At 47.7% G+C, this 12,388-nt stretch overlaps 1 protein-coding gene across 1 annotated transcript in view; it reads left to right on the top strand.

The window, feature by feature from the left end:
• Positions 1-12,388, top strand: part of LOC137868735 (retinoic acid receptor RXR-alpha-like) — a 56,322-nt gene extending 43,934 nt beyond the window's left edge. Inside the window, exon 3 of the mRNA XM_068705633.1 lies at positions 12,120-12,388. Coding sequence (XP_068561734.1) covers positions 12,120-12,388 — 269 coding nt within the window. The remainder of the gene's footprint in view (positions 1-12,119) is intronic.

Here is a 12,388-nt window from a genome sequence, read left to right as displayed (position 1 = left end):
AGGGCCTGCTGATGCTCACGATGCTGCAGTTGACCACCTTTGTGCCCCCCCCCCCCCCCCCTCCAACCCCCCTCTTGAAGAATGGACCGTGCTGCTAATTCACCAGAGAGCCATGTCCTTGTTTGATCAGGCTCCATCCTGAAAACCATCACAGCAGGCTCAGACAGTGTGAATCAGTCGTGATCATTCTCCTCTGGCAGAAAAGATGATGATCTGCAATGCAACAAACAATCACACCAAATACAAAATCAGTGCGTTTCATTTTCTTTATTCTAGCGCAGCCATCTGTTTGAATACAAGATAAACCAAATCTCAAAATACTTGTCAGTTGCAACCATAAAATCAAGAATGTTTTTAATTATTTATGTGCATTTTTTTTGAGCAGTGATTTGTATTATTCACTCTTGATTCAGGATACGGACACTCTCCTTGAACATTCATGTTTCTATTGGACACATGCTTAGATTTTCCCACCTGGTTGAAGAAAACAAGACTTTTCAGACTCGATAACGGACAGAAACTCGCGGTGCTTTTTAGTAAGGAGCTCATCAGAAACTTTCCAGCCGAGGGAAATGTGCGTTTGAAACGGAGCATTCAGTAGAATAAGGCTGCGCTGTTGACACGAGCTGTTTGAGTTGTCCATGGGACTTCTTCTGTTGATAATGGGCCAAAAGGTAATTGATTTTGTGTGTACTGGACAGACTGTCTGTCGCTGTGCAGTGGAGCAACAGAAGGGGCGGGTGGGGGGGGTACAGCCGGGCGTCATCAGTCTACTGCGACTATATTTTTGAGATTTTGTTTATTTGTCTTGGATGCCCCCCCCCCCCCCCAGATCCTGTAGGATTTTCTGTTATTTGTTTGCTGTGAGTCGACGCACCGATCCAATCCAAAGTACACTCCACCGGTGACAATCGCACACAGAACACACTCATGCACACACTCCCCAGGACGTACAGCAATGTGTCGTCCCTCCCCCCCCCCAGCTTGCAAGGCCTCCTCCTGCAGCACGTACACACATAGTTTCCCCCCCCCCCCCCTCCCTCGACCGGTCCCCAGGGTCTCTCCGAAAGCCGAGATTCTCTCGCTTTCTCTCCCTCCCCACGGTCGAGTCTCTCTTATCTATGAATCTCTCCGTCTCTCTTTCTATGTGTCCGTCTATTGATCCATCCATCACATGCTCTCCCCTTCCCCTTTATCCGAGGCTTGTTCCCCAGAGGGAGAACGAGGGGAGGGGGCGCCAATGGGGGGGGGGCTGGGCAGCTCCAGCTCCAGGGCTGGGAGCCAGAACCTTCTCCAGTCGGATTTCATTACAAACAGACTGGCGCGTTACGGAGAGGGGGGGGGTGAGAGACAGAGGTTTCAAACGCGTTTAGTAAATCTAGTCAATGATTTCATGTATGAGAGCTTCTTTTGTCTCAGTTTTGTAACACCAACTGAGAAGGACTTAAATCACAAGAACAGTAACTATCTCTATGGGCTGTGATGCTGCCTCTACAAAGCCGGGGGGGGGAATCAAACACGCTGCACCCAACTTCTGATGTGTTTCGCCGATCCAAATGGAAAGCGTCCGTCACCCGCTGCCTCTGAACAAGTCATCAAGTGGCAAATTCCTCACCCCGATGTCACCGGAGGGAACGGACAGCTTGTTTTTTTTCCCCCTCCTCAGTAATTGGCGTAATTATTCTCCTCCACTGACTGATGGCTTCATGACCACTGAGCCATAGCAGGACGCCTCGTCCATTTTCCTCCTCTCTCCTTATTTACATGTGATCGTTTCATTTGGAGTACGACCTGAAACCTCTCGTTCTTTTAAGAGCTAGAACTTTAATAGTTTGGGCTCAACTGTCGGCCTCACCGACAGACTCCACACATTTTTTCTTTCTTGTAAAAATAAAATGGGGAAAAGGAAATGATCAAGCAGTCCCTGGTCTGACCTCCTGCCAGCCTCCCGTATAGTGTTGTGGAACTAGAACCTGGGCCTGGACAATGTTCCCTTATTTCCTTCCCTATGATTGCTCTCTGGTAATGAATGTCCTAATAAACAGTATGACGCCAGGGTTGGTAATCTTTTTTTAAAAACTCTTTTTCAATGTCAGAGCTTTCCACAAGCTGCTTGTTTGACAGCTGTGAGTACTGACAATAGCCATGTTGGCTGTTTACGTTCATTATGATCATTTTGGGGGAGTGGCTCTGGAGGGAGGCTCTGGAGGGACGGCCAGCTTTCTCTCTAGTTTTAGCAACTTTTGGAGCTAGCGCCGCTAGCTACTTTCATTGGAAAAGGGTTGGCAGCACTGGGCTGGGTGCCCTAGCGTATTCCTGCACATTTCTGAAAATTACCAACGCTAGCTTTAAAGATTCTGGACTTCTGGACTAGACTGGGAGCTGATTGGTTGGTTGGATTCCATTGGTTGTCATTTTCTCAGGTTTCTCTTGAGCCTTATTATATGTAATTCACACAATTAATTTAAGATGTGAGTAAATTCAAGTTGGCTGGAGATCCATGATTAAGTAATTTGATAACTTCACCGGAGCATGCATGATGGGAAGAGGAGCAGGCGGTGCGCTAACCCCCTGAATGAGCTCAACATTTTTAAGTTTGGGTTGAGTGCTTACCCAATTCAAAAGCAAGCTGTTGAATGTGACTTTTACCTACCTTTTAATAAAAAAAAATAAGGCATATTGTTTTCATTCATTTCAGTACAGAAATGCAATCTTGCAGAAAAACGTGTCACTTCCTTGAGAGAGGTGATGCATCATCGTGCCTGGTTTAATGTTGTCCAACTGAATTAACCAAAAGCAGATATCAGATAGCTCTCGTTGTGAAATTACACGCAATGTTGCGTTCTGCAGTCAGGGGGTGTGTGTGTGTGTGTGTGTGTGTGTGTGTGTGTGTGTGTGTGTGTGTGTGTGTGTGTATGCTCGGCCACGTGCCTTCAAGTGTTGTTTTGCAGCGGGCGAGCCAGATAAGGGCCCGTGTTGTGATTTTCATCTCTGGGCGCAAAAACATAAGAGGAAGCTCGATGAATCACTGCTGACTTGCTTTTCCCTCAGAGGGCCTTGACTGCACAAATATCTAATATTTTTTATTTTTTTTTAGCTTAATCTATAACAGAAAAAAGAGCCAACCTGTTTTCCTTAATGGAAGGGGCTCCGCGAGGATAAGAGGAAGAACACCGTCAGAGCTCTCACATAACCTCAAAAGTCTATCTTTACTTCATCTTGTTGAGGTCATTCAAAGCGCCTGTTGTTCTTTAACATCTCCGGGTTCATTCACTTAGCGTCCGCCCTGTTTGCTACTCGCTGAGCTGCCACGTTGCTGAAAAGGTAACGAGTGCTCAACACAGAAGAGCATCGGTTGCAAACGTAATCTCCCTCTCCTGAGGGCAGCTCCGCAGGCTGCGGCGGTAATTATCGCTCCGCGCCACTTCTTTGATCAACCCGAGGACGGCCAGCGTGACGCATGACCGTCCTTCGTGTGTGTGTGTGTGTGTGTGTGTGTGTGTGTGTGTGTGTGTGTGTGTGTGTGTGTGTGTGTGTGTGTGTGTGTGTGTGTGTGAGAGTGTGTGACACCTCCTTCTCTTTGTCTCGGTCTCTCCACGTGTTGCTCTCTTGATGATTTCAGACGTAGACGTATTAGGTGTAGAGATGGAGAGGTGCATTTCTGTGGTGGAAATAAAGCGGACTTGGAGATACTCTTAGTAGAGACGCAGTTTGCCAGGTTCTTGGCCTGTTCAGATTGTTAAATCTGACCTTAGAAGATTTATACATCATGACAGAGTTTAAATTATTTACTACTACTATACGAATACACAGTTTTACTGTTTTTAACGTGGTTCCTCCACGGCTTATTTTGGACAGATTGCGTTCATTGACTTCAAGCTACAGTCGCCAACTGTAATATTAAAAAAAGACGTCATGATTGCTCAAACTTGCGCTGTATCCTTATTGCAGTACATGAGGCGGATAATCTCCGAATGAAAACAACCAATCGGAGCCCAGGAATCTCTATAACGCAGCTGCCGATCAAACGTTCAAACTCTGCAGCGCTGACCAAATAAGAGTGGAGATTCTGCTACTGCATCGCTTGTTTCTCAAATGTTTTCAGAGACACATTTTAGTGGTCTGTTAAAAGCTGTGAGAAAGTTTGTGACTCGGCCGCCATGTTGAAAACAGTCAAGCCAAAACCAAGCACCGCCCACCGGCAAACGCTCTCATTTTACAGCTAACCGTTACACTGAAATATGTTTATGGAAACATTTTGCACAAGAAATAATGTAACATAATATCGATTTATATTGGATTTCACAAGCTACGCAAGCAGTGACGGACAGCTGCGTTAGAGACTCCTCGCCTCTGATTGGTTCTCTTTTTTTGGCCAGTTTTGGAATCTCGCAAATGTCACCAGGAGCACTATAAAGGAGGCAGATTATCTCTCATGCACTACTGTCATAGTGACAGTTTGAGCAAAAGTTGTATTGACCTTCACAAGCTTTAATGCCGGTAGATACTTCACCTAAAATGTAGCTTTGAGCACAAAGCACCCTCTGTGTTCGTTAAAAGTTTAGCAAAAAGCTTTCAGAGGAGGGCGACAGCAAAGAACTTTACAAGCTGCAGTTATGATATCATGATGAAGAAAATGAAAAACATGCATCTCTTCGTTGCTAAACCAAGCTGCCCTCTTTTCACATTCCTTCACATCGGTCTGGTTTTGGCCACAATGTGTCGAGCAGCATGTTCTGTTCTTTTATTCTGAAGTGTTTCCTGTCTGCCGCTCTCAGCAATATTTCCCCGGCCCTCGTCCTGCGCGGCTCAGCTCGGCTGCGAGCTCCCCGGGTGAGCGACGGCGTATCACCTCCGAGGCCGAAGAGAACAATTAAGACCATATCGGCAGATCAGAGCGCTAGCAGCCGGGGCACAGCCAGGCGGCAGCAGCAGCAGCAGCAGCAGCCAGTAATCTGTGGCTTAGCTGGCACCGGGCCACGGCCGGCCGCGGCTCCGTGGCTCCGTGGCCCCTTCAGACACCTCAGGAGTCACCAAGGGCACCGGCGTGCCTCAGGAGCTTGGAGAAGACTATAAGGGAGGCGGGGGGGGAATTAAGTCTTTTAATGAGGGCAGTTGTTTCACAGGCAAAAAGAATCAGGTTATATCAACACCGTATCAAATGATGGCTGTTAGCGGCCCACCTACTGTGAAATTACGGGTGGCCTGTTTTGGGTCTTTTCTGCCACTTATCCCACATTAAGGCCCTTTTTTCTTCTTTCTTTTTTTTTTTTTTCTTGGCTCTCTCTTTTAGCTTGTTTGTGGTTGCCGGCAGATCGGGGCCTTAACAGACAGTTGGATGCTTTTGATATGAGCCGTCACAAAAGGTGCAGCTCGAGTTGCAGCTGCTCCGTCCGATCATATCTCGCCTCGACAGGAGCCGCCGGTAAAGCGAACGCCCTCATCGCCGCGTGGCTTTCTGCACCTTCCCCATGCCTCGCTTCCCGTGACGAGGACGGAGGAGGCAAAGTGATAAGAACCTCTATGTAAACCTTCTGTTTGATTTTCTCTTTGACTAAGACTACGGGGAACACAAAGCCCTGTTTGCTGATGATGGTTTAATCGTCGAAACACACAGTGAATCACACGGACCCTCACGAGCCATTGAGTAAAAACGTCAGCCTGCTGTCGTCATGGTGATAAAGACATCAGCAGTAAAAACTCTCTAAAAATGAAGCTGCTATACCGACTCGTGTTATTTTGGGATTCTGGGTTTTTTCTGCAACCGACTGGATCTCTTGGGTTTTTCTTCTGCTGAATGTTTTTCTCCTCTTCCATCCCAACACATCCTGAGAAATGCTAATGACTAGCGTTTGTGCTTTAAAAGCCGACTCACCTGCCTCCTCCTAAAAACGTCCTTGTGAATAATAAAAAAATAAATAAAAAAAACCTGCCTGTCTCCTCAAATCAACAGATGGAAAAAAAGAACAGGGGGGGGGGGCTGCCTTATTGTTGACAGGCCACAGCTACACCCAGATGTCTCTCTCTGTGAGGAGCCGCAGTGTGCTCTGCGCTCTGCTAAAGGTGCATGTGACTCACGACTGCTTCATTTGAAACGCCAAAGTCAACCCGTGACATGATCGGCTTTTTTTTTTCTTTTTTTTTTCCTGGCTGCTCTCTCGCCGTCCTCAGCTGACCCGCTGCCAGCAGGGTGGTATATAGAAAAAGCCATTGTGCGCTCAAGGCTCTGCACGGAGCCCGTCTGAATATATATTGTTTTTGTTTGTGTGCATTTCTGTAGTGAAAAGCTCTCACAGAGTCTCCGAGGAGAACGGCGGATCGGACTGAAGCTGGTTGGGTATTAACCTCAAACTGGCTCGGCGTTACGACGTGACTACTGAACGTCGAGTATGCGAGATTCATGAGCCCCACCAGTCTTGGTGCGCTGCATCCCACGTCCTCGTGTTCCAACCAAATCTCCCCCGTGGCACCGGTGGATGAATAATAGAGGAGAGTTAGCCGCAGACTGAAAAGTGAGCATCTGTCTGCTCGTGCAGAGGCTTTGAGACTGTAACTGCGTGTTTGAATTTAATGTTTTCAAAAGAAGAAGATAAAACAAACCGGTGTCCAGAAATGAGGTAAAAGACGAAACAGGCCTAAGAAAGACAAAGGACGGACTCTGAGGTTTCATCTGCTCAGACTGGTGTGTGTGTGTGTGTGTGTGTGTGTGTGTGTGGGGGACGTGGGGTAGGGGTGGGGGTGCACTTTCCATCTATAATGCATATTACCGTTGGCAGAGGCAACACAAGCTAATGGGCGAGTTCGACCAACTGTTGGTGTGACTGTAGCTCTGCAGCCAGCGCAGTCGTTTGTAGACTCCATAAAAGCAGCGTGAAGCCATCACAGATCTCAACGGGAGATTTTCTCTGCTGCATTGACTCATTTCAGTCCTGAAGAGGTAAATTGATCGAGCACATTTAAGTTGAGTCATGAAGTGCTTTAAGAACAACTCAAGTTTGTGCTCAGTGCCCAACATATATGGGCTACAGTTCAGATATAGCTGTTATATAAACCAATAAAAAAAACAACGTTTGGAATGACATTATGAGAAGGGGCCAAAATGATTTTGTGGCGAATCCTTCTTCTTCTCTGTTGCATTCTTCATTGCACGACTCACTTCTGTTTTTCTTCAGGGGGGATCCTGGAGGTTGTGAACGACTTTAGTCGGGCGGGTTTCTGTTGCAGAGGTTCTGCTCGGTCACCTGTCACCACAGGCTCTGTTCAGCCCTCTGCTGCTGTTCATTCAGGACGCGCTCAACAAATAGTGTATCAGTGACTCAGTGCAACTATAGAGACCGCAGAACATCCTCCTCTTCAACCAGCTTTTCATTCAACGAGGCCTTATCCACTCTTTTTTTTTTTTTTTTTACAGTTTGTAAACTAGGATGACGTACATCGGTGTGCACGCACACGTACTAAAACTAATCCGTGTTTATTATGTGTTTATGGAGAGAACTAGCGTCTAACGTTAAACCAGCGAGTGTACGAGTCACTAGATGCTCAGAACTACACTATCTGTGGTCACGTCAAACGCCATGACAGAGATCAGAGTTTTGTAATTTATTCATTTATTCATTTTTAAAACGGGTGTACAGACTCAAGCTTTTCTTTTCACGGTGGATAGTCAACACGTTAAATAACTTGCAGCCATAGACGCCGTCGGTGTTTGGTTTTAACGAGCGACCTGGTGGAATTCTGTAGAAATGGCGTCCGCTGCTGGTACATTGATTTGCAACAGCGAGACATTTGGATGCTGGTAAGAGTTTTGATTCCGCGTTTAAAGCTCGCCAACTCGTCTGGATGGCTGAGGCAAACCGCCACTTGATGATGCCGGCTGCCTCAACGGCAAACTGGAGTGTTTGTCAGCACCTCCCAAAACGACCGTTTCCAAAAATGAGTGTTCTATGCTCCGCCAGTTCTGTAGTAAAGGCGTGGTTAGGTTTCGGCATCTAAAGCTTCCTTGTTGAATTGAGGGGATGGTCACCTTCATGGTTGAAAGATGTTGACGGTTTGAGGGTGATTGCATGTGAACAAGTCAGGTGCTTTGTTTGCTCAACCATTCACGCCAGTTGTTGGGGTTTTTTTGCAGTGGGAAAGAAAGTTCTTTTACGGTGAGCTTGAAGTGGATTTTAGCCTCTCTTCCATCATTACAACATTTCCAGCTTGTTGTTTGTCACAAATCTCAAACTTGCATCCACAGCCATCTCTCTCCGTGGCAATCGTGACGCCTCCAAACATTCCCTTCGCCTTCATTTCTGAAACCAACCTGAACAACTTATTATAGGTATTTCCTCCTTCTCCGCTGAGCCCATGACAGATGGCGTCATTGTTCTGGAGAGGACGGCCATTAATCACGGCCGCGGCCGATCGCCCGTCAGGAAGAAGGAAAAAAAAAAAGTGTAAACAAAGCTTGTTTTCAAGCGTTTTGGATGAACGCCACGCGCTGTCGAGCGCCGTCCCCTTTTCATCTCATCATCCGCCCTCATCTCGATCATCCATTTATCATATTCTAAACGCGCCAGGTCGGCAACAGCCGCGACACAAATTGGCACATTTTTCCCTCTGTGTAATCACACCCAGCGGCGGAACAAAAGAGCGAGGGATAGCGGGAGACGAGGGAGGGGAGCGTTGTTTAGAAATAGGAGATGCCTGTATGGAGTGCAGAAGTGATAAGTGGAGAACTCCGTCTGCGCCTGTCGGTAAGACGGGCCCTAATTTGCTTATTTGTAGCTGTCAGTTGGGCCTTTTGTGTGCCCAGCGCATCCGGGGCCAATCGACAGGCGGAGGCCGCGAACGACAGCGCTCACAAGCACTTCAACCCCTATCTAAACATGAGTCAGCCTTTTTCTGTGGCCAGCTGCCACTCGGCTCTCAGATGCCTCAGTCCTTTTTATCCCCCTCTCTCTCTCTCTCTCTGTCTCTCTCTCTGTCTCTCTCTCTCTCTCTCGCTCTGTCTCTCTCTCTGTCTCTGTCTCTCTCTCTGTCTCTCTCTCTCTCTCTCGCTCTGTCTCTCTCTCTGTCTCTCTCTCTGTCTCTCACTCTGTCTCTCTCTCTGTCTCTCTCTCTCACTCTGTCTCTCTCTCTGTCTCTGTCTCTCTCTCTGTCTCTCTCTCTCTCGCTCTGTCTCGCTCTGTCTCTCTCTCTGTCTCTCTCTGTCTCTCTCTCTGTCTCTCTCTCTCTTGCTCTGTCTCTCTCTGTCTCTCTCTCTCTCGCTCTGTCTCTCTCTCTGTCTCTCTCTCTGTCTCTCTCTCTGCCTCTCTCTCTGTCTCTCACTCTGTCTCTCTCTCTGTCTCTCTGTCTCTCTATCTCTCTCTCTGTCTCTCTCTCTGTCTCTGTCTCTCTTTTTTTATTTCTTTACACTCTTATCTAATCTTGCGAGCGTGTTTATTTGATGCTTTTTGCAGATCGTGCAAACGATCACCGTGTTCTCTCCAGACTGCTGGTAAAACATGTTTCACTGTCCGGTTCAACAGGTTGGGATGAAATTGGGTCCATGAAGAAATGCATGCAGGAGCGTGAATGTGACAGTTGTACTGTTTGGTGGAACAAACCTCTCTTTTCCTTTTTCTATTTATTACATTGTCCTGTTCCAGTCCAGTTTTTGCCGTTTTTTTTCTCATCTTGTCCTTTCCTTTTCTTTCCTTTTTTTCTCCTTGTTTCCTTTTCTCTCCCCTCATATCCTTGTATATCTTCAGTTCCTCCTCACCTCTCCTTATATATCTTCAGTTCCTCCTCACCTCTCCTTGTATATCTTCAGTTCTTCCTCACCTCTCCTTGCGTTTCCGTGTCCATCTTTTCAGTTTCTCCCTTCCTCTCCATGTTTCCCCTACTCTACTCTCATCTTCTCCTCTCCTCTCTGGGGAGGATTAGGACAGAGTCCTTTTCATCCTGCTGTAATCCTACACTGGCAACCCAACTCCAACAAGAATAAACACGCACACACACACACACATTTGCTGTGAGATATCTATATGTTCTTGGGGCTTTTCCCAAACAACATCGTTCACATACAATACAACCCCATAGTTTGCTTCTTGGTCAACTGGAAAAAAAGCATCAGACAGGATGTTAGACATTTTTCTGCTCTGGTTGTTGCACTTCAAAATAAAGCGGTGGGAGAGAGAGGGAGGGAAGGGGGGGGGTGGGGGAGAGAGAGAGAGACATACGGAATGAATTGGGGAGAGAGACGTAAACAGTCTGATTTGCCCCCCAGCCTGTCTCTGTCACCCCCTCGAGGTGGGGCCTTGCTGGGACTCTTGTCAGCTGAGCCCCCCCCCCCCCCGCAGAGACCTACAATGGCAGATTGGCAACCCTAATACCACTCTCTTTATCTGCCTGAATTAAAACCCAATTGGAGCAGGGTTAGGGGAATTGCTGGCTCAGGGCGAGTTATTTATTTATTTTATTCTTCAGGAATCATGTGTGTGGGCGCATTTTCAGAGAAAAAAAAAACAAAACTGTAATCAGAGAGAGAGAGAGATGCTCGAGGGGTATCAGTCGAAGGATTAAATACTGAACTGAAACAGCTAGATGCAGAGCCATTGTTAGCCCTTTATTAAGAAGGGGGTGTGTTTGTTTTCAAAAGGATGGTGGTGTGTGTGTGTGTGTGTGTGTGTGTGTGTGTGTGTGTGTGTGTGTGTGTGTGTGTGTGTGTGTGTGTGTGTGTGTGTGTGTGTGTGTGTGTGTGTGTGTGTGTGTGTGTGTGCGTGCGTGCGTGCGTGCGTGCGTGCGTGCGTGCGTGCGTGCGTGCGTGCGTGCGTGCGTGCGTGCGTGCGTGCGTGCGCGCGCGCGCGCGCGCGCGCGTGTGCGCTTACAGGAAGTGCTTGTGAGGCAAGCAGGACATGCAGGAAGTGTTTGGCTCGGCTGAGCTGCCAGCCCGGCGGCTGCTCTGAGGATTGCTGATGAGGCAGCGGACAGCGATGCAGAGATTTCCCGCCTCTTTTTTATGTTTACACCTGGCGAAGTCAGCTGGGGCCGAGACGAAACAGCTCGGTACTCTCGGCTGTCAATTCGAGCCGAGCCGTCCATCAGTTTTATCGTGCTTTGCGGAAAACAGAGGGATCTGGTCTCTTGCGAGAACGTGTGATAGACGAGCCACGCATGACATGTTCCATGTCCCCGCTGCAGAGAGAGGAACGTTGTAGCGTCCAAATGGGACGGCCTATGAGAGGAGAGCATGTTAGTTAATACATCCAATTTACGATCATGTAAGATGAGGAAAATCAGCAGACCATTGCATTTGAGAAGCTGAAACCAGCAAACGTTTATCATTCGACTTGAAAAATGACCTAATCAATAATCAAAACCTTTCCTAGATGAATTTTTTGTTGATCCGCTACTCGTTGCAGCTTTAAATACAATCCTCCCTACATGGGACACTCTGAAGGAAAAGCTCTGTAAGAAGAAGAAATAAGGGAGAGAGGACGAGAATCGAAGGAAAGACGGTGACAGTCACGGGCAAAAAGTAGGAGAGGCGGTGTTGAAAGGCGAGGAGGGAGGAAGTTAAGTTAACTGTGAGTGACACACCGCCGTACCCTCCGTCTGTCCTCGTTCTCCTCTCTGTCTTATATTTTCTGCGATGATGTGAGGACGGCCCGCTCTGACAAAGGACCTCTACCGCTAACTTCCCCTCAGCTATTATTTTATATTATATATTTAAATCTCCGTGACCCACTGCCCCACTCATCAACCACATCCGTTATAAATATACATCCTGTCCTCATAGCCCCCTGAGGCAAACTCTTCACCGAGGGGACGCCAACGTTGCATGAGAGAGAGAGCAAGAGAACCGCTGGGTTTAATTGTCTCAAAGTGTTTTTGGCTGAATTGTCTCATTTTTACATGGACAGCGCTCAGATTTAACAACTGCTTTCACACTTGACCAGATGTGCTGGATACTCGGTGTTAATGACTTTGTGAAAATATCCTTTTTAAAAAAATCTAAAGGTGTATGTGAACCACTTGTTGTAATTACAGTCTGAGTGCACATCGGGCAAAATCTTCTTAAAGTGAAAATGATCAAACCTCACATCAACAGCAAATCAAAATGTCACTCTTCTGTTTGTTTTTTCCCCGACCAGACTCGTCGGGCCAGCTGACCTCCTCGCCCCTGGGCTCGCCCACGTCCCACCGGGGAATGCACCCGTCTCTGCTCAGCCCGACCTCCATGGGGCCCTCGGGCTCCCTCCACTCTCCCATCAGCACGCTGAGTTCGCCCATGAACGGCCTCGGTTCGCCCTTCTCCGTCATCAGCTCGCCCATGGGTCCCCACTCCATGAACTCGCCCGGCATGGGATACGGCCCCAGCGTCAGCCCCCAGGTGAGGCCCGTGACAGACCCACGGATGTGA

This window comes from Cebidichthys violaceus, unplaced genomic scaffold, assembly GCF_023349555.1.
Source record: "Cebidichthys violaceus isolate CVI_PGR_0920_01 unplaced genomic scaffold, fCebVio1.0.p SCAF_12, whole genome shotgun sequence".
NCBI lineage: Eukaryota > Metazoa > Chordata > Actinopteri > Perciformes > Stichaeidae > Cebidichthys > Cebidichthys violaceus.
The sequence above is the reverse complement of the archived record's forward strand: the minus strand, read 5'-3'. Positions and strand labels throughout refer to the sequence as shown.